Genomic DNA, 23,262 nt, shown 5'->3' on the forward strand with positions numbered 1-23,262 from the left:
TATCTGTAGCTGAGACAGATGATGACTGGAGTGCAGTTTGAAGTAGAAACAAGGTGATCGTCGGTGAATCGATGCCGACGTTCAGAAATGACACTCCTGACGCCCCAAAATGATGCATGCGCAATGAAGGCAGGGCGGGCCGATTTTTAGGGGGGACTGTTTGGTCGGCGACACCGGAAATCAATCTGTAAATGGAGATCTTTCACCCATAAGTTTTATATGTGGGGTCATTTTTGAATTAGTAGGGACCATCCACCATTATTGTCAGTGAACTGTCAGTGGACAGCCAGTGTTGTTCACAAGTCTTGAACCGCGAGTCCAAGTCAAGTCTCAAGTCTTTGAGGTTGAGTCATAAGTCAAGTCTGAAGTCACTGTCTGTGGAACTTACGAATGAGCTAATCAGTGAAATCACCTGGTTTAGGTGCACAGGTAGAAACAATACATGGCAGGACTTTTACTCATTGGACCTGGGTCTACCCTGCCTCTGGTAAGTGGGTAAAGAAAATTAATGAAAGAATGAATGAATAACTTTGGGCTCTAACATCACAATAGCCGGTACAGTCTTTTAATATGCTGAAGGCATTAATTATGTTAAAAATATGCTCACTTATTTCCACAAGCAGCTCATTATAGCTTCATTTTGACATCTCAAACATTATAGTGACAACATTTAATCTCATATTTCATAATGAAGCTATTCTGCCTCAGGCCCACAAGAGGGCAGTGTGGGCTTTTGTTATTATTGTCTCTCCTCCATGATTCAGTGAGAATTCTTCTATGTTTCATAAAATTATTTGTTACATTATTTAAAGTTGAGTGCCTCTCTGATTACCACGTATGTTATATTAAGCATAAAAAATGCAACAGGCCAAAAGTTGCAGCAATCAAGAAGATGTCATTTGGTTAAATAAATAAATGAATAAATAAATATGTGATTTTATTTTTGTTTCTGGTGGAGCATTCATTCATTGATTGATTCATTCATCAGTTTTCTTTTACGCACATTTGATCACTTCAGTAAAAGGTGATTTATTACATACCAAATAATAGTAAAGTAGAAAAATCAATTCCTCCATCTGCTACAACCTGCTTACATTTTAATGTAATACTAATAACAGTAGTCATAAGTTAATAAAACAAATACACTCTGTGAAAGGATTACTTATACAAGGTCTGTCAATAAAGTAACGGACCTTTTTATTTTTTTATTTTATTTTAAACGGAGGTGTTCCTTTGTCTCGCTCAAACAGCGAATCAGTCGTTACGCACGAAGCCTCCGCGCAGCTTTCCATGACAAAATCTCTTGTTAAAAGTGAAATCTGCTGGAAAATGGCTGATGTCCAGCTCTTGTGATAACCAGAGAAAGTGCACACGACGGTCTCGTATCCACAGAGCCATCAGCTTAGAAATGATCTGGCGTTTTCTGCCTCGTCGTCGCAGCTCGGAGTGCGGTGCACCGAGCATCCTTAAAGCCATCCTTAAAGCTGTAGTAACAGTCCTTATTCTCTGTGAAGTCCGTAAAATTTTCACCGAAAGCCAGATAAATTTTTCAAATGGTTTCCAGGTGCCAGTCTCTAACAGCTTCTGAAAAAATTCTGATGGAAAAAAAGTCCAAATCATTCTGCCATTTCCAGACAATGAAAATCTGACGAGGGGGCGGGACCACTCCTTCCCAAGGCGTGCTCACAGGCGAATGAGTCACCGACAGGCGTGGAAAAACTCACGCATGCGCACGAGGGTTCAAGCTTGTCTGACGTAAAAACATATGAATCAAATCCATATAGTTTAAAAAAAAAACATAAAAAGGTCCGTTACTTTATTGACAGACCTCGTATACAATGACTCACTTTGAACTCTTTCAAGTTTGCAAACACAACAAACATCAGCTTACTTTATTTCATTAATATTAATACCATATTATGTGTATTATTTTTTTGTAAGATACTCTTAAAAGTACCATGTCACAGTCTGAGCATGCCTGTGCATTCATTCAACCCTGCTGTGGTAATTTTTGCGAACCACTCGTTACTTTATTCACAACTCTGACACCTTCTTCCCACGGAGCGGGACGTTACGCAGCACTCCGAGGCGACGTTGTCATCCTGTTTCAACCTGAAAACCTCCAAATTTAAGCCTTTGTTGACCCAGGACGTCGTGAGAGAACAGAGAAGTTTCAGAAGAGCTCGGAATCAGCAGTTTATCCAGACATTCCACTGTTAAAGGAGATTTTTTTTAATGAAAGACGTGCGGACGGATTGGCGCTTCGGCTTGCAGGCGGCGCAGCACGCCATATAATACACTTTGTTTTTCCAAGATGAAGCGATAATTTATTTGAATCATACCATTGTTTGAAATTTAGTAGTTCCTTCTCCATCATCTCCAAGAGCTGTCCCAAATGATCCCCACCACAAAACACAGTCGTATCATCAGCAAACAAAATACGAAGCACCAACTTGGAGACCAACCTATATCATTAATATACAACAGAAACAACAATGGACCAAGGACTGAACCCTGTGGCACCCCACATGAAATTCTCAGAAATTCAGAGTTGATCCCATCAATATGAACACTGATACCTGTTGCACAAATAGCTATCCAATCAAGAGCCAAACCTCTAATACCTTACTTCTGTAATTTATCCAAAAGTAAAGTGTGATCTATAGTATCAAATACTTTCTGCAAATCAAAGAAAACCCCTACAGTATATTGCTTATTCTCAGTTGCGTTTGTAATTTGTTCAACAAAATAAATTAAAGCCAGTGAGGTAGTACAATTTTTTTCTAAATCCATATTGCTGTTCACTGAGTATATGATGTTTAGTTATGAAATCGTTCAACCTCTGTACAAATATCTTTTCTAGAATGTTTGAAAATTGTGGTAACAATGAGATTGGCCTGTAATTTGAAAAGACACGTTTGTCGCGAGATTTGAACAGTGGTATCACTTTAGCTATTTTCATTTTGGAAGGAAATTTCCCAGTCATTAATGACAAATTACAAATATAAGTTAAAGGTTTAATAATACTATCAATAATATTCTTTATCAAGAACATATCAAGGTTGTAACTGTTGCTTTTTTTTCCTTTTAGTCTATGAACTATGTCAATAATTTTGTTTTCATCTGTTTCTTTAATATACATTGAATCCAGGAACTGTGTTAATTGTTTTACAGTTGTCCAAAGAACATGTTTTGAGGATATATTTGAATTTTGAATTTTTTTTTACCCACATTAACAAAACAGTCATTGAAATTTTTTCCAATAACTTTATTTTCTTTTACGAGTGTGTCAGAATTTGTATAAAAATAAGCTGGGTAGTCTTTCAGAACTGTCTTCTTTTTAATTATTTCATTTAAAAGCTTCCAGGTGCCTTCATGTTGGTTTTATTTTTTCCAATAAATCGCTGTAGTATTGCTTCTTACATGATCTCATAATGTTAATTTGTTTTTGTATATCTTATATTTACTCTCATCCTCAATTGTTCTGCGCTTTAAAAATTGCTTATACAAAAGATTTTTCCTTAGCTCCTTAGTGATCCAAGGCTTGTCAGTATTTCGCATGTGTGCAATATTTGATATCAGTGGGCAATGTTTATCATACGACTTGGAGATAAATAATTCATATAACTCATTATTCATATAATAATTCAAAGAGGCAGAAACCGGCTGAAAAAGCCTGAAAGAAAGAAAAAAAAAAAAACGATTTGGCGAAACTGTGAAAAATTCCAGCCGGTGTCAGGAGGGACACACAGTTGGACAGGCATGAATGATCCCGCGGCGACGGTTTCATGCACACTTGTGAGCACGCGCACAAACAGTGCAGCATGTGAGAGGTGTGATACCACATCGCACTCACACAGCAATGGAAGCAATCACATGTACAAATGTACATAAATTGATGAAAATGTGTAAGGACAAAATAATGAGAGAGCACTGAACATTATAAGGAAAATGAATGTACTGTTTAAATGTAAGATAATCATGTTGCTGGTAATGATTTGTAAGTGATGCCTGATGACCTGACAGTCTTGGAAATGATGAAACAAATGGATTTAGTTTTGTCTGTTAAAATAATTAATTCTTGATATAACCCCAATTCCAATGAAGTTGGGACATTGTGTAAAATGTAAATAAAAACAATACAGTGATCTGAAAATCCTCTTCAACCTATATTCAATTGAATACACCACAAAGACAAGATATTTAATGTTCAAACTGCTAAAATTTATTGTTTTTGTGCAAATAATTGCTCATTTTTAAATGGATGCCTACAACACATTTCAAAAAAGTTGGGACGGGGCAACAAAAGACTGGGAAAGTTGATGAATGCTCAAAGAACACCTAATTGGAAACAGGTGAGTGTCACGACTGGGTATAAAAGGAGCATCCCCAAAAGTCTCAGCCGTTCACAAGCAAAGATGGGGCGAAGATCACCACTTTGTGAACAACTGCATGAAAAAATAGCCCAACAGTTTAAAAACAATGTTTCTCAATTTTCAATTGCAAGGAATTTAGAGATTCCATCATCTACAGTCCATAATATAATCAGAAGATTCAGAGAATCTGGAGAACTTTCTACATGTAAGCGGCAAGGCCGAAAACCAACATTGAATGCCCCTGACCTTTGATCCCTCAGGTGGCACTGCATTAAAAACCGGCATCATTGTGTAAAGGATCTTACCGCATGGGCTCAGGAACACTTCAGAAAACCATTGTCAGTTAACACAGTTCGTCACTACATCTACAAGTGCAAGTTAAAACTCTACCAAGCAAAGTGAAAGCTGTAAATCAACAACATCCAGAAATGCCGCTGCCTTCTCTGGGCCTGAGCTCATTTGAAATGGACAGACGCAAAGTGGAAAAGTGTGCTGTGCTCTGATGAGTCCACATTTCAAATTATTTTTGGAAATCATGGACGTCGTGTCCTCTGGACAAAAGAGGAAAAAGACCATCCAGATTTTTACCAGCGCAAAGTTCAAAAGCCAGCATTTGTGATGGTGTGGGGGTGTGTTATTGCCCATGGCATAGGCAACTTACACATCTGTGATGGCACCATTAATGCTGAAAGGTACATCCAGGTTTTGGAGCAACACATGCTGCCATCCAGGCAACGTCTTTTTCAGGGACATCCCTGCTTATTTCAGCAAGACAATGCCAAGCCACATTCTGCACATTTTACAACAGTGTGGCTTCGTAGTAAAAGACTGGCCTGCCTGCAGTCCAGACCTGTCGCCCATTGAAAATGTCTGGCACATTATGAAGAACAAAATACAACAATGGAGACCCTGGACTGTTGAACAACTGAGGTTGTACTTCAAGCAAGAATGGGAAAGAATTCCACCTACAAAGCTTCAACAATTAGTGTCCTCAGTTCCCAAATGCTTATTGAGTGTTGTTAGGAGGAAAGGTGATGTAACACAGTGGTAAACATACCACTGTTCCAACTTTTTTTGAAACGTATTGCAGGCATCCATTTCAAAATGAGCAAATATTTGCACCAAAACAATAAAGTTTATCAGTTTGAACAGTAAATGTCTTGTCTTTGTGGTGTATTCAGTTGAATATAGGTTGAAGAGGATTTGCAAAGCATTGTATTCTGTTTTTATTTATATTTTACACAATGTCCCAACTTCATTGGAATTGGGATTGTATAAAGAGCAGACAATACAAGAATTAACGTCCCTCTGTTCCCTGTTCCCATCGTGTACATGAACCATGGCCATGGACTTAAACAAGGAATTAAAGAATTGACATGACTCATATCATGAACACATCAGCTGGCTGTCCAGCTGTTCAGTGTGCTGCGCGCCAAAGGACACCGCATTATGTGGACTGTAACTCACGTGGTGGATGTGACATTTGGATCACCAGCTGAGCGTTTATATAATCAGATGGATATATTCACATGGCCAATCTGGCTGATGGCATCTGCAATACACAGTGAGGCGCTACTGAAGGTGTTTCAAAGGTGATATGTGTTTTTATTTTTTACTATCTCAGGAGAGCATGCCGACATATGTGCATCGCAGTGGCATGTTGAGAGGTGATATTCTGCATGGCACAATATAGGTTCTCCAGCTGTGAGTAGCAAAGACACAGCACTGACACGCCCACCTGTCCAGTGAATTCTGTGATTGTGATGCTTTGAAATGTCTGACGCGCAGTGAACGCATCAGCTAGCAGCTTGTTTAGCCGCGGCACTCTGATCGCTTCCGCCGCATTTTATTATGAAATAATGCTGATTTTATGTGGAAATTACTGTTGTACCAAAGCTTCAGATATCTGTCGCTGAGATAGATGATGACTGGTGTGCAGTTTGAAGCAGAAAAGAGATGTTAATCCGTAAACCACGTCATCGGGGGGGGGCAATTTTTAGGGGGTTCGGTCTGTGACACCAGCATGTGTGCACTGCTACCTGGTGATCCCACCTCCACAGGGATATGCTGAATATATCATGATGTGTGGTCCACAGCTCTGACAAGCAGGTCAGCTGTGTGCGTAAGCCTGTCTCATACATTGACTTGTATGGGCAAGCAGCTGCGCACACATGCACATGCAGTGTATTTGTCCCATTTACATCCAGATGTGCACACTGTGCTGGACAGCGATTGCATTGCACTCCAGCTGTCATTCAAGCATTTTCCACCTCAGCCGCATCTCGACAATGTTGAAAATTGTGGTTTGGAGGGGAGGGGATGACACATGACACACTCGCACACCATTTGTGTAGCTCAGGAGAGGGGGGAAATGGCAGACTCGCAGGGCATTTCGAAAATATGAGGCCATTTGCACAGCCAGCTCAAAAGTGGTCTGCCTGCACTGTTTTCATGCTGGCAGTGCGAATTGCCCCACCGTTGTGGGTGGCACCTGGATTCTGGCCGACTTTGGCTGAGAGTGGGGTGAATGGCCTCTCACCTGGCATTCACTGTCATTCGGCCGCTGGTGCAAAGGCTGCCTAGATCGCGCTATTTGTCCAGGGTTTGATTTGGCCAAAGATTTTGTGCAGCACCTTGGCCTCGGCATGATTTGTCCAACCTGTGTACGACATACAAATGTTGCGAGCATGATCAGATGGCAGTGCAACCTCATCTTACCCACCGTTCAAATGGGTTTCTGGCATGAGTGACTAGGGCTGCACCTATCGATTATTTTAGTAATCGAGTATTCTATCGATTATTCTGGTGATTAATTGAGTAATCGGATAAAAACTATGGCACAATGTCCCTGTGCAAAAGTCTTGACATTTTGCTGAAATGGCAATGGGATGTGGCTTTCTGTTCTGTTTTTTTCCCCCAACTTGTAAAATGTAACCATTTTGAGTTGGGTTTTTTTTTAAAGGTTGGTGGACTGGATCCCTACGTGATTTTTTTTTATCCCTCTTTCTCTGCCATTCAGCAGATGCATTTCAGCAGAAGGTTGAACATGCAAGCCTCACAGTCAGTTTTTTTTAAGTTACCGTGTTTGTGAAGCATTGTGTGTTGCCCCAAAAAAAAGCGAACATTAAAAAGCGAAACACTGAGTGCGAGTCTGAACAGCAGCCAGCTTCGACTGTGGGCACCTGGCTGTCGCGTCAATAGTCACTCACCACGTCGAGTAGACCGTGTGTTTTTTCATAATAGACAAACACACTGCTTCACTTTAAATGCTCAGTAAGTCTATTTCAGATGATCAGTGTGGACCCTCTTTCTCTTAAAAGGCTTTATTTTACTCTGTGTCGCATTGGAAAGCGGTAGCTTTAAGGGCTAAATTATTAGCTGTTACACGGCCTGAGTGCATGCTCTTCTTCTGTTGTTTTTCTGGGGACATTACAGCACCACACACAGGCCTGGTATATGTATTACAACATTAAATGAAGCTTTGAGGCACAGAATTTGCCTCAATCATTTTTTGTAATTGAATTATTCAAGTTATTTGAGTAATTGTTTCAGCCCTATGAGTGACACACGAATGTAGAGTGCATGTGCTTTGGCCGAATGGTTGTGGCGACTGCTGTTCAAGGTGGCTCCAAAATTTCACAAGTGCCATTTGAATCCTCCTTCGTGCGCCGTTCGGCCATTCGCCATTCGCCATTTCGCCTCAGTCGTGTTATGTGTGAGGGGGCCCTTACCTTTTCCATGAAACTTGCATAAATTTCAGAATCCAAAGAAGGGAATGTTACATTTTAAGACCACAGTGTGGTGTGTGAAGCTTATGCATTTATTTCTTTAAGTCACAGCCTTAAGTTTTGTCTCACCTGTCACCAATGGGAAATGATGTCACGCCCCCTCTCGCAAATAACATGTATGTCAAATGGCAACACAGGAGTTCACATGTTCCACAGAGCAGCAGCAGTCATGCTGATAAATGCAGAGAAGACAATTTTAAAGTTTAGTTTTTATTCCTTTGGAATTATTGTAGCTGAGGTCCACTTTGATGAACAGAGAGTCCGTGTTTAACCTTCAGGCCTTACGTTGCCCACACTTAATTTGACAAGAGGTCTGTTTCCCGCAACTGCAGTGTTTGTGTTTTTTCTTTGTTGAAACAGTTTGTGACAGTAAATAATTTGTTTCCCACAGTGCTTGATTGGCACATTGATGACGGCAGATGGGGGATTTTGGCGTGAGGGTGGAGTATATCCTGACAGGTCGACAGAGGAAGGAGGAGCAGAAGAAGTGTTTATTTGACACTGTGTGCTCCTCCTCCATCCAAACTTGTAAAGAGAGAGTCAGACACACATTAGAGCCTCCAGGAGGAGAGCTTAGGGGAGATATCAGAGTCAGTGAGTCTGAGCCATGGCTCTGCTACTGGACCGCTCCAACAACACAGCTTCCTACTACTGCCTCATCCACCGCAGGTTCAAGAGGAGGCGAAAGAGACGCTCTGAACGGAAAGGTATTGCATCATAGCTGTAGGTACGACTGTAGAGCAGGAATACTCTGGTCTGTTGTGGGTTTTTTTTTAATATAGTGTTGTGATGAATCCTGCAGACTACTGGTTGTAACTGATTGTTTTGTTTTACACCTGCTTGCCGTCTTGTTGTTTACATTACCACGGTGCTGCAAAAAGACAGAACCTATATGTCAGTAAACCCTGATCAGCACATGTCGTGAAACTTGCAAATCTGTGCACCTGAGGTCCATGTGGACGCACCAGAATGTCTTGTTTTTTTTAATACTTTTAACATGTTTCTTCAAGCCATTCTTGCAGGTGTCTGTAATGTAACTGGACAAGGCCACATTCCAACTGTTTTGAAAAAGGAGTTTTGGTTATCTGGCTGATAAACCACATTTCATTCTGAAAGACCTTTTATAACTTTTCCCCCTTTTTAAATGACTTATCAATATAAAAATTCAATACCTACCTCTACTCCCTGCAGTTGTTGTGATGGAAATAACATGAATTAAAAACTGAAACTAGTAAGTAATAGTTTAGTAGGTGTGAAACGTGACATGAAGCTCAAAAGTTCACTATGGTGAATACTATTCTTTCAAAGTGAGTTCCAAGGTGACCCCATAAGTAGAATTATTATGGATTGAACTGGATTAAAATAAGTGAACTTGAAGATACCTGTATCATGACAATTACATAAAATTTCAGTTCAATAAGTATAACAGTTCAGAAAATATATCAATAAATATAGCCCTGGAATTTGCTTGGAGCCCAGGTGTACGGTGCATCTGGAAAGTATTCACAGAGCTTCACTTATTCCACATTTTATTATGTTACAGCCTTATTCCAAAATAGAGTAAATTCATTTTATCTCAAAATTCTAGTCACAACACCCCATAATGACAACATGAAAAAAGATTTTATTTATTTTTGTATATCTATTAGAAATAATAATAACACTATGTAACACAATTTTTGTTCCTGGCTTCTAAGTGTTATATTTCAACTGCTTATGTCTAAAGTCTATGGAAAAATGACTACATTCAGCACAAACTTTGATTTTATTTTTTTTAACGTTCTAGAAAGTTCTAAAAGTTTCTTGAAATTTCTAGCTAATTCTGGAAACTTCTAGAAAATTCTGGACAGTTCTAGCAGTTAAAGAATATTCTAGAAGACTACTCAGTAGTAGTGAAGGCGAATCGAGAATATTCTTGAAAACAGACAAATTTCAAAATATCATTGTCCTGATCACAGAAGCAAAGTTTCTGTGGAATAACAGCTATTTTCTATTTATTTAAGGCATAACAGGTTAGGAAAACACACTGTGTACCCAGGAACAAAACAAAAATAAAAATTTGTTACATAGTGTTATAATAATAATAATAATAATAATAAAAACCATAAGAATCACATGTACATCAGTATTCACACCCTTTGCTCAATACTTTGTTGATATATCTTTGGCAGTAATTGGAAACCGCAGTCTTGTTTGAGGGTGGGTGCTAAAATATGATGCATATGATGCAGTTTTCCTACATCCAGGAACAACCCTCGTATGTCCCAAGCAGAAACACAACACTTTAGTTTTTGGGCAAATTACACAACAAACAAAGTGAAAATGCAAAGAAAACGTGACAATGTGGTGGAAAGTGGACATGTGTTACAGTTTCTTTATGTCCCGGAGCTCAAACGTGTCAAGGCAGTAGTGCAGGCGAGAGAAAGCAGCTACTCTGGTTAGTTGTGTAGGCTAACACTTACTGACACAACCTCTCCCATTTGCTTTGTCTGACCTTCTCCACTGGGAACCAAAAAAACTGCACTTTCCACAACTGCTTCGGTGATTGCAGCCAAAAACAAAACAATACACCATTTATCTCTAAGACATGATGCTGTTGTGGGAGAGACGAATGGAGGTTTCAGTGGAAACTATTTTAAACCGGCACGTCTTCAACTGGCTTGTCTTAAACTGGCACATATGTTAGGTGGTGGCAGGTATGCTATTAAAGTGTAGGTTACACTATATGTAATGTTTTTTAGTATTCAAGACTAAAATGAAACAACAGTTTGAAATTTATCCTTTCCTGGTGCGCAATTACTGAAGGGATAAATATTCAGATTTTGAACTGTGCGCCACTAAAAACCAGGAACCTCCGGGCGAGTCGCGACATTGGGGAAGAAGGAGGAAGTGGCATCAGAACGAGAACCATTATCTTAATAGTCCCATTAATTTATGGATTAATTTATGAATTTTTACAAGCTACTGACAAGGCACCAACCAAACCACTGAGTGGTTCGGTCAGTGCTGCAGTGTTTCCAGTGTCAGAACGGTTAATTCTCGCCAGCAGAATCCTTTTGAATGGCAGGTGGAACACTTATAATGACGACCACGCATGCTTCTCCACTCCACACAGGGGTAAAACTGAGTAATTTCATATCATTTTATTTTATTGTTTTGTGGATCATGGGATAATTTTGTTGCGTGCAGACTGAGAAGTTATGCAGATGAGGGACTGTGAGTCTTTCAACTTGCGGCACAAAGTGGCCCGCAGTGGAAGAAGAGGAGTCTCCACTCACAACAGAGAGTCGACCCATCAGCCGCAATTAATGGATTACAGCTGTCGCTGTAACCTGGCACCAAACTCCCTTGTGACAAAGGAACTTTTCTTCAGGCAGAAAATAAGGAATTAAATTATTTTCAGAGGTCTTTTTGTAAAGGTGGATAAGTTTTCATCAGACTAAAGATGATCTCACTGAAACGGAGAGGTAACACTATATTATTTACTCCTTGTGTGAATGGTTTTAATATTTAATAATAACATGTTACACTACTATCGTACAGTACACTAACTGTATTCAAGAAGGAAACAAGATTTATTTTAAAAATAGCTGATATTTTCAGTCCCTTGTGTCATTTTTCAGATTTGAAATGTACAGTGAGGAAAATAAGTATTTGAACACTCTGCAGTTTTGCAAGTTCTCCCACTTAGAAATCATGGAGGGGTCTGAAATTTTCATCTTAGGTGCATGTCCACTGTGAGAGACATAATCAAAAAAAAAGAAAAAATCCAGAAATCACAATGTATGATTTTTTAATAATGTATTTGTATGTTACTGCTGCAAATAAGTATTTGAACACCTGTGAAAATCAATGTTAATATTTGGTACAGTAGCCTTTGTTTGCAATTACAGTGGTCAAACGTTTCCTGTAGTTTTTCACCAGGTTTTCACACACTGCAGCAGGGATTTTGGTCCACTCCTCCATATAGATCTTCTCTTGATCTTTTGGGATTGGTTTGGTTTGGACTTTCAGCTCCCTCCAAAGATTTTCTATTGAGTTCAGGTCTGGAGACTGGCCAGGCCACTCCGGGACCTTGAAATGCTTCTTATGGAGCCCCTCCTTAGTTGCCCTGGCTGTGTGTTTGGGGTCATTGTCATGCTGGAAGACCCAGCCATGACCCATCTTCAATGCTCTTACTGAGGGAAGGAGGTTATTTGCCAAAATCTCGCAATACATGACCCCATCCATCCTCCCTTCAATACGGTGCAGTCGTCCTGTCCCCTTTGTAGAAGAGCACCCCCAGAGTATGATGTTTCCACCCCCATGCTTCACGGTTGGGATGGTTTTCTTGGGGTTGTTCTCATCCTCTAAACATGGTAAGTGGAGTTGATTCCAAAAAGCTCTATTCTGGTCTCATCTGACCACATGACCTTCTCCCATACCTCCTCTGGATCACTGGTGAACTTCAAATGGGCCTGGACATGTGCTGGCTTGAGCAGGGGGACCTTGCTGCCCTGCAGGATTTTAAACCATGACAGCATCATGTGTTACTAATGTAATCTTTTTGACTGTGGTCACAGCTCTCTTCAGGTCATTGACCAGGTCCTCCTGTGTAGTTCTGAGCTTTCTCAGAATCATCCTTACTCCACAAAGTGAGATCTTGCATGGAATCCCAGACCGAGGGAGATTGACAGTCATCTTGTGTTTCTTCCACTTTCTAATAAATAATCATAACAGTTTACCAAGCTGCTTGCCTGTTGTCCTGTAGTCCATCCCAGCCTTGTGCAGGTCTACAGTTTTGTCCCTGGTGTCCTTAGACAGCTCTTTGGTCTTGGCTATGGTGGACAGGTTGGAGTGTGATTGATTGAGTGTGTGAACAGGTGTCTTTTATACAGGTAACAAGTTCAAACAGGTGAAATTAATACAGGTAACGAGTGCAGAATAAGAGGGCTTCTTAAAGACTAATTAACAGGTCTGTGTGAGCCAGAATTCTTGCTGGTTGGTAGGTGTTCAAATACTTATTTGCAGCAGTAACATACAAATAAATTATTAAAAAATCATACATTGTGATTTCCGGATTTTTTTTTTAGATTATGTCTCTCACAGTGGCCATGCACCTAAGATGAAAATTTCAGACCCCTCCATGATTTCTAAGTGGGAGAACTTGCAAAACCACAGGGTGTTCAAATACTTATTTTACTCACTGTATGTACCTGTTTCTAAGAAAAAAAAAATCACAAAAATCCACACTTTCTCATCACTTTTTTCTTATGTCACAGATAGTAAAAGTATTTTTTTAAATCAGTTGATTACGACAAAAGAGCTGGCAAAAAAAACAAACAAACAGTTTATCATCTCCACCTGCATGCCAAAATTGCCTGTGTTATTTATTTATTTATTTATTTATTTTTATAATCACCATTCTGTGTTCTGAACTCTACCAATATCGTCACTGTTGTCAGACTGAAGGTTTTCCTCTAAAGTTTCGTCTCTCTCATTGTGGTCTAAATAGGGCTCTAAACCATAAAGCTGTGTCCCCACAGTTTTTCAGAATCACCTTCAGACTGGACTTTAAAAATAAATTAAAAAAAAAAAGCTCCACACTAGAAAAAAAATTAAAATTGTCCGAAAACAGCTCGACGTCCAACTGTCCAATTCCAGTGATGACGTAGCAACAATATGGGGCTGAAGTAGAGTGCAGGCTTCAGACAGCTCTTGTTTGTTCTTCACCTGTGCACTTATCATTAACTTTTATTGTTCAGGATTTTTTAAAAATCAACATTTCATGATTTTTAGTGAATATTTGTGCACATTTTTTGGTGTCACCAACACTTTAAGTTTAATGAGCCGGGCTGGATGGTTTGTGCTGAGACTCCCACACTCTGCCAGAGGATTAGTCTGTCCCGTGTTCATGCAGTCTGTACTTGGATGTGGCCAAATCCCACTATATCACGCAGGGGTTCAAAAGAGACTGTACAGCCTTATTACAGCCTCAAGTAATCTTGAATATGATGCGACAGGGTTGGTGCACTTATCTTTGGGCAGTTTTGTCCATTCCTCTTTGCAGCACCTCTCAAGCTCCATCAGGTTGGATGGAAAGTGTCAGTGCACAGCCATTTTCAGATCTCTCCAGAGATGTTCAATCAGATTCAGGTCTGGGCTCTGGTTGGGCCATTCAAGGACATTTAGAGTTATCTTGAAGCCACTCCTTTGATATCTCGGCTGTGTGCTTAGGGTCATTGTCGTGCTGAAAGATGAACCGTCGCCTCAGTCTGAGGTCAAGAGCGCTTTGGAGCAGGTTTTCATCCAGGATGTCTCCATACATTGCTGCATTCATCTTTCTTTCAATCCTGACTAGTCTCCCAGTTGCTGCTGCTGAAAAACATACCCACAATATGATGCTGCCACCACCATGCTTCACTGTAGGGATGGTGCCTGGTTTCCTCCAAACATAATGCTTGGCATAAATGCAGAAGAGTTCAATTTTTGTCTCATCAGACCAGAGAATTTTGTTTTTCACGGTCGGAGAATCTTTCAGGTGTCTTTTGGCAAACTCCAGGCAAGCTGCCATGTGCCTTTTACTAAGGAGTGGCTTCTGTCTGGCCACTCTGCCAGATTTCCTTCTGGAAAGTTCTCCTCTGTCCAGAGAGGAATGCTGGAGCACTGAAAAAGTGACCATTGGGTTCTTGGTCACCTCTCATCTCTGACTAAGGCCCTTGTTGTTGTGTGGGCCGCTGAAGAGGAGGTACTGCTGGCTCACCACCACCGGATGGCGCCCTGCTTGGAGTGCGGGCTTCAAGCACAAGAGGGCGCCAGAACCACTGGGAGTGACAGCCGTCAATCATCCTCAACACCAGCTGTCACTCATCATCTCATCATCACCATCACCATAAAGGCCGGGTGGCGACTCCACCTCCTCGCCGAGAAATCTCCTACGATACAAGGTAATCTCTCTGCTGACTTATACGTCAAATAATAATCTGATCTGTTTTGCAGCTGTTTTTTCCTGGTGGTATTTCCTTGACTGGATTTTCGGAGCTGCACGTGTGTATGATTGGAGGTGGAGGCTCTCCCTCCACAAGAATCAATAATCAAGGTTGCTGGGTGTGAGGATTCACACTCACTACCTTCTGTTTTTTCTGCCAGCAGTACCAGGGCCGACAACGGAGGACAGAGACCACCTGGGGACTCGGGGCTTGGCGGCTTCAGTGTTCTTCAGGCCGTTGGTGGTAGAAGCGGTGTGGGTCCCGGCTCTTCGTTCATCTGAGGTCTCCTATCTTCGAGCCTGCCCGCAATCCTCTTGTGTGTGATTGGCAGTACCTTTGTTTATTTTACGTTGTGTTCTTGTGCAACATTAAATTGTTACTCCTTCCCTTATCCATTGTCCGTTCATTAGCGCCCCCTGTTGTGGGTCCGTGTTACGACACCTTCCCAACACTTCTCCCCAGATCGTTCAATTTAGATGGGTGGCCAGCTCTAGGAAGAGTCCTGGTGGATCTGAACTTCTTCCATCTACAGATGATGAAGGCCACTGTGCTCATTGGGCAAATGTTTCTGTATTCCTCCCAAGATTTGTGCCTCGAGACAATCCTATCTTTGAGGTCTACATTCACTTCATGTTTGGGTTGAGCTCTGACATGCACTGTCAAATGTGGGACCTTATATGTAGATAGGTGTGTTTCTTTCCAAATCATGTCCAATCAACTGAATTTACCCCAGGTGGACTCCAATTAAGCTGTAGAAGCATCTCAAGAATGATCAGTGGAAATAGCGTGCACCTGAGCTCAATTTTGAGCATTATGTCAAAGGCTGTGAAACTTTTTTCACATTGTCATTATGGGGTATTGTGCATAGAATTTTAAAGAAAAAAAATTAATTTCATCCATTTTGGAATTAGGCTGTGACATAACAAAATATGGAAAAACTGAAGTGCTGTGAATATTTTCCAGATGCACTATACTTATTTGTCCTGCATTACCACAAAAATGTCATGGCTTATTCATGTATGTTGGACATGTGTAGGAAATCAAATTTTGCCCAAATTATGTAAATCATGTGAGGCATTTATTGTCATCAGATGTCGTTTTTGGAGGCGGTAACCATATAATTTTACTTTTGTTAACATTTTTCTATTCACTTATTAATTCACATGTAATATGACATTTATTATTGCATGACTATAGTGGTAAAATTCAGCAAAACATCAAGAAAAAGAGCATCTCTAAATAAACATATGTATGATATTATATTTCTTTTTCACTCAAACATGAAGTTGTAAAACAACTAACAAGGGACTAACAGTAGCGCCAATCTGTCTATGGAACTCCCTCTAGAACCACACAGACGAGGTACCTCCCGGCCTACCCCCATTCCCCTCACCGTAGCACCCCATCCCGGTCCACACTCACAACGTGTCAGTGCCCAGAGGGATGCCTGGTCGACCCACAGACACCCCCAGCCAAGTCAACACCAGACAAGATCCCAAAGCCCCCTTCCAACTTTTGTACAAATCACAGTGAAAACCTTTAACTTTGACCTTTGATGCCATTTGTTTGTTTTTTATTTTTGATATACTGTGTGCTTCTTACCCTGTGTGCTGCTATCCAATGCTGCTGGAACCTCAATTTCCCTGAGGGAGTCTTCCCAAGGGATCAATAAAGTTTGAACACTAATATAATCTAATCTAATGAACTTGACCTTTGTTAAATTTATCTCATAAGTATGAGTGCCACGTTGGTGTGCATTGTAGTGAAAAATTAGCCCAAACTTTGCCAAAATATTCATTATCAATCAATCAGTCAATCAATTTTTTTTTTATATAGCGCCAAATCACAACAAACAGTTGCCCCAAGGTGCTTTATATTGTAAGGCAAGGCCATACAATAATTATGTAAAACCCCAACGGTCAAAACGACCCCCTGTGAGCAAGCACTTGGCTACAGTGGGAAGGAAAAACTCCCTTTTAACAGGAAGAAACCTCCAGCAGAACCAGGCTCAGGGAGGGGCAGTCTTCTGCTGGGACTGGATGGGGCTGAGTGAGAGAACCAGGAAAAAGACATGCTGTGGAAGAGAGCAGAGATCGATCACTAGTGATTAAATGCAGAGTGGTGCATACAGAGCAAAAAGAGAAAGAAACAGTGCATCATGGGAACCCCCCAGCAGTCTACGTCTATAGCAGCATAACTAAGGGATGGTTCAGGGTCACCTGATCCAGCCCTAACTATAAGCTTTAGCAAAAAGGAAAGTTTTAAGCCTAATCTTAAAAGTAGGGAGGGTATCTGTCTCCCTGATCTGAATTGGGAGCTGGTTCCACAGGAGAGGAGCCTGAAAGCTGAAGGCTCTGCCTCCCATTCTACTCTTACAAACCCTAGGAATAAGGAGAAGTCTTGGGTTGACCATCATCCACATATCAATTTTGGTGGAAATCAACCACAGGACCTGGGAGGAGAACAGGAACGAACAGGCAAATGCTCGGAAAATTGTAGTGCGATTTTAAATTATGGAATTAAAATTCAGGGTCACCGATAATTCTGATCAGGACTGTATTAGGTTTACCTGTACTTTCTCACCTGTAATTCCTGTTGTTGTCAAAAACTTGTTTCAACAAGAAAATACATTTTGTGGAATTTCCACACTAGTTCAGTTCAACACAATGTGTGAACGTGTCCTCGTATTTTTATTGTGTTGGAGTTCTTGTTAAGTCTTGAGGCACAGTCTAGTTGTACCTCTCTGATGAATTAATTTTTGTTCCCTTCTGCTTCAGTAGGTCTGTGATTGATGATCAACAATTTCAATGGCTGAAATACTCAGTAATTGTCACATTAATTCAAATTTGAGCCATTCCCATTAAAAGCCAATAGAGCAGCCACAGTGATTTTTCACAGTTGTATCCCATTGAATTGGTATCCATACAGTTCTTCCTGTAGCATGGCTGATTGCACAGTCACCAACATGCCAGTGCCCTGAGTTATTTCTGATCTTCTGTTTGTAATTACCTTGGAATAATGTAGTATCTGTTGGAGCTGTCTGCTCGACTGACTGAAAAATCTTTTAGCCTCCTTTACTTCACTCTCTATAGCAAAAGATGCATCGTCTCTCTTCTCCCTCAAGCACCAGCTGTGACAACCTCACCACGAAATCACAGCACTTGGAAAAGAAAGAATCTCTCAAATCCAACAAATACAAAAGGACAGATCAGTTTTGGCACTTGGTTTGCCCCTTCCCATCCTGCTGTCCTGGAACTGGCCTATCAGATCTATAATCATGGTCACAATTAGACTCACGCTGATAGCTATACGGACACCTTATAGGTCTGGCGTGAATCTCCTTGAGGCTGACATAATGACATAATGGATCTGGATATAATGATATGTGTAACCACATAACCAGGGTGAGGGGTGGGAACCATGGGAGACACTTATTCTGCACGCTCTCTCTCTCTCTCTCTCTCTCTCTCTCTCTCTCTCTCTCTCTCTCCCTGCTGCTTCAGCAGGCTCATTCAGAGCGCACCATACCTCTGCTAGTAAGTAAGTCCCATCAGCTTCTCCATTGTTCTTTACTCAGGGTCACCACAGCAGAGCCAAGGTGGATCTGCTTTTACTCCAGATGTCCTTCCTGATGCAACTCCATATTACATGGAAAATGGGCAGTGGTGGACTTGAACAGGGAACCTTCTTCACTGGTAAAAAGTGCACTTAACTGCTTGTCCCCCCCCAATTCATACGGCGACTAAACCCTCATAAATGCTTAAAGACTGTTGTGTCAGCCCGAAAACTTTTTTAAATTTATGTTAGTCATACAGACAAAGCATACTGTTACAAAAAACAAACAAACGTGAATGAGCTATTTTCCCAGGATCTACAAGCCACAACCCCCCCCCCCCCCAAAAAACAAAGAAAACAAAGGAGAATATGGACAGGGGCTCTCCACTTTTCATCTAATTTATGGACATTACTGCATAGAGGGAATACAAAATACATCTTCCTGGAAATTATGACTGATTTCATTTTTCATTTATTTTCACTGATACACAATTTCCTTCAGTTTGTGTGGGCATTTGCCCCTGTCCACTGCCCGAGCAGCACACCAGACCCTTTACACTCTTCTTGTAGGTGATGACCACACATGGAGGTAACACCATGTTGTATCTGGTGCTCAGCAAAGCCGAGCCTCATGGTTGTAGACTCGACCACCAGGCGCTTGCCTGCGAGCTCCCCCTCATGCCTTGCTCCAGGAGTTGGTCCAGGTTTCCGTAATCTGGAAGAGGTGACTCTATCCTTATCTGTATCATTATAAAGAGTTTCTGTGTAGGCTCTCAGTTGTCCAGGTGGTTTCCATAGTAGAGAAGCTTGAATCTTCGACTGGACTGGGTTGTTTGATGCGAGGATGTTTCGCTTCAAATCGCAGAAGCTTCCTCAGCTAAAATTCTTGCTCTGGTAGTCTGACTTCTGTCTTGACTCTTGTAGAGAAGAATAAACAGAAGCCAACAAAAGCTGGAGTTTTTTAAACCTAACCAGACCCCTCCTACCGAGAGGCCGACTGCTATAGGCTAGTGACTAAACAATAGCTCTAATTAGCACCTATTATGCTCTAGTTAGCACCCTCCTAATGACAGGGCAGCTGTCCCTCCTAATGTTGGGACGGAAGCCTCTCCTGATGGCTCCCTTGACGACTCTCCTGATGATGTGAATGACTCATTACCATGAACAAAAGTCTGAAACTGCTTTGACCTGAGTACCCCATTGTAAACAGGAGACAAAGCGTGTCTCAGACCCCCTCCCCGGTTAAGGCTGGGTTTCAACTGTTTCACATAGAATGCTTCCTTGACACCTCTCTCAAACCATTTCTTCTCTCTGGCTAAGATTTTAGCTTCCTTGTCCACAAACGTGTGGTTAGTGTCTTTCAGGTGGAGATGAACTGCAGACTGAGGTCCATTTGTGCCCTCTCTGCGGTGCTGGTATAGCCTTTTGTGTAAAGGTTGCTTAGTCTCACCTATGTAGTGTTCATTACAGTTTTCCTGACATCTGATAGAATACACTACATTGCTCTGTTTGTAACTAGGGATCCCGTCCTTAGGGTGAACTAATTTCTGTCTCAAGGTGTTAACCAGTTTAAAGTAAACTGGAATTTTGTGCTGTCTGAAGATCCTCTGTAGTTTTTCCCCTACTCCTGCTAAATAAGGGAGAGACACTCCTCTTCTTCTTGTCTCGGTCTCCTGTCTATCTGGTCTCTTTGTTTTCTGGGACTTCTGCACTTTGAGGCAGAGACTGCTGGAGGATGTGTCTCTACTTGAAAGGACCAAACTCACACTAGACCGCATCTGCCAACTCTTGGAGATCTGTCTTAACACCACGTATTTCCTGTTTAGGGGGAATTACTACAGGCAGATCCATGGTTGTGCGATGGGGTCTCCGGTATCCCCCATTGTGGCCAGTCTGTACATGGAGCGAGTGGAGAAGACAGCCTTGACGTCTTTCACGGGCATCTCTCCCAGTCACTGGTTCAGATATGTTGATGACACATGGGTTAAAATCAAGCAACAGGAGGTTGAGGACTTTACAGAACACATCAACTCGGTGGATTCCAATATCAGGTTCACACGAGAGGATGCCAGAAACAACCATTTAGCCTTCTTGGACTGTGATGTTACGATTGGAGAGAACAGACAGCTCCAGACAGGGGTTTACAGAAAACCCACTCACACTGACCAATATCTGCTCTTTGGCTCAAACCACCCCCTTGAACACAAGCTCGGGGTGATCAGGACTCTTCAACACAGAGCCCTACAGGTGCCCACAACTGCAGAGGGAAGGGCTAAAGTACAACAACTTGTATGGAAAACCCTCACAGTATGTGGGTACCCACGATGGGCCCTGGACAAAGTGCAGAAGTCCCAGAAAACAAAGAGACCAGATAGACAGGAGACCGAGACAAGAAGAAGAGGAGTGTCTCTCCCTTATTTAGCAGGAGTAGGGGAAAAACTACAAAGGATCTTCAGACAGCACAAAATCCCAGTTTACTTTAAACCGGTAACACCTTGAGACAGAAATTAGTTCATCCTAAGGACATGATCCCTAGTTACAAACAGAGCAATGTAGTGTATTCTATCAGATGTCAGGAAAACTGTAATGAACACTACATATTTGAGACTAAGCAACCTTTACACAAAAGGCTATACCAGCACCGCAGAGAGGGCACAAATGGACCTCAGTCTGCAGTTCATCTCCACCTGAAAGACACTAACCACATGTTTGAGGACAAGGAAGTTAAAATCTTAGCCAGAGAGAAGAAATGGTTTGAGAGAGGTGTCAAGGAAGCATTCTATGTGAAACAGTTACAACCCAGCCTTAACCAGGGAGGGGGTCTGAGACACGCTTTGTCCCCTGTTTACAATGCGGTACTCAGGTCAAAGCAGTTTCAGTCTTTTGTTCATGGTAATGGGTCATTCACGTCATCAGGAGAGTCGTCAAGGGAGCCATCAGGAGAGGCTTCCGTCCCATCATTAGGATGGACAGCTGCCCTGTCATTAGGAGGGTGCTAACTAGAGCACAATAGGTGCTAATTAGAACTATTGTTTAGTCATTAGCCTATAGCAGTCGGCCTCTCGGTAGGAGGGGTCTGGTTAGGTTTAAAAAACTCCAGCTTTTGTTGGCTTCTGTTTATTCTTCTCTACAAGAGTCAAGACAGAAGTCAGACTACCAGAGCAAGAATTTTAGCTGAGGAAGCTTCTGCGATTTGAAGCGAAACGTCCTCGCATCAAGCAACCCAGTCCAGTCGAAGATTCAAGCTTGTCTGCTATCATAAAGAGTCTTTTTGAACTGACATTCCCTCCATTGAGGAGACAGGGATGGATAACAGGCAGATCTAGTCTCATCTCCCTAACACAGGTCATTGAGGTAGTCAAAAAAACTCCTTAGTAGCCATTTGCTAGGAGCTGGTGAGATTCACCTTGAGATGTTGAAGTCTCTGGCTGTCATGGCTGACACAGTTATACAATGCTACATGGAACTCAGTGCCTCTGGATTGACAAACTCCAGTGTAAGCCCAGATACTGCTTCCTTGCATTTAGTGAGGATTCCTCATGGTCATTTCCCTAGGGAGGTCTTCCATGCACATCCAACTGGGAGGAGACTGTGAGACAGACCCATGAGACTGGAGGGATTATATTTGCCATCTTGAGAATGCCTTGTGATTCCCAGGAAGAGTTGCAGGACTTGGCAGAGGAGAAGGAAGTGTAGGATGAGCTGCTTGGCTTACTGCCACCATGGCCCAGACCCACATAAGCAGCACAAAATGAATGAATGAATAAATACAGTTTCCTTCATATATTGCACTACTTTTGTGAGCCAAAGACTTTGGTAAACCCTTTAGTAGCACCAAAACAGTTTGTCCACATGAATAAAGGTTTAGTTTCAATAAAGATTTGAAGAATTTTCTAAAAATACATTTATTTTTTTTCTGAGCCAAAATATTTCTACATACAGTGTTCTTGACAAATATGTGGCATATTCAACACATGGGCATTCTACTTTTAGAAAATACTAAAATGTAAATGGGAATAACTGAAAGTATGCTAAAATCTATGAAATACCCCTGGATTCCATAGGGTTAAGGGTAATTCTGCAGTTGACTGTCATCCACAAATCAAGTTTGATGGAAATCAGCCAAATGACCTGGGAGGAGTTGGGAAATTAAATCAAAATTACAATTCCTGGCATTAAACACTACCACCACTCAAAAACCAAGCTCTATTGACAACTTTAACTTGATCTGGGCAGTGGCAGTTTTTGGTATGGATGATGCGAGCCACCGCCCAGGGCGCCATTTATGGGTGGGCGACACCGTGGGCACGAGCACTTAAAAAAAAATCATTGGCTGAGAGCTCCTTGGTGAGCGCTTCTGATTGGCTCAAATACATGCAAGCAGTGTTATAATATAACAAAGTAGAAATACTTGCTTACTGTACTTAAGTAGAATTTTGACATATCTGTACTTCGTTATTTACATTTCTGGTGACTTTCACTTTTACTCCATTTCCTCAATACATTTCCTCAAAAAAATGTAAACTTTTACTCCGATACATTTCCCTTAAACATCTTTGTTATTCATTACTACAA

At 41.4% G+C, this 23,262-nt stretch overlaps 1 protein-coding gene and 2 long non-coding RNA genes across 3 annotated transcripts in view; 2 read left to right on the top strand and 1 right to left on the bottom strand.

The window, feature by feature from the left end:
* Nucleotides 1–393: 393 nt before the first annotated feature.
* Nucleotides 394–12,710, bottom strand: LOC117513507. The gene is made up of 3 exons (XR_004561618.1): nucleotides 12,698–12,710; nucleotides 10,696–10,700; nucleotides 394–478 (listed from the first exon to the last, which is right to left on the bottom strand). It is a non-coding gene; the product is annotated as an uncharacterized LOC117513507 (long non-coding RNA).
* Nucleotides 400–7,463, top strand: LOC117513513. The gene is made up of 3 exons (XR_004561619.1): nucleotides 400–471; nucleotides 6,070–6,084; nucleotides 7,453–7,463. It is a non-coding gene; the product is annotated as an uncharacterized LOC117513513 (long non-coding RNA).
* Nucleotides 8,720–23,262, top strand: part of LOC117513496 (double-stranded RNA-specific editase 1-like) — a 150,704-nt gene continuing 136,161 nt past the window's right edge. Inside the window, exon 1 of the mRNA XM_034173672.1 lies at nucleotides 8,720–8,871. Coding sequence (XP_034029563.1) covers nucleotides 8,772–8,871 — 100 coding nt within the window. The 5' untranslated portion in view covers nucleotides 8,720–8,771. The remainder of the gene's footprint in view (nucleotides 8,872–23,262) is intronic.

The sequence above is a fragment of the Thalassophryne amazonica genome, chromosome 1 (assembly GCF_902500255.1).
Source record: "Thalassophryne amazonica chromosome 1, fThaAma1.1, whole genome shotgun sequence".
NCBI lineage: Eukaryota > Metazoa > Chordata > Actinopteri > Batrachoidiformes > Batrachoididae > Thalassophryne > Thalassophryne amazonica.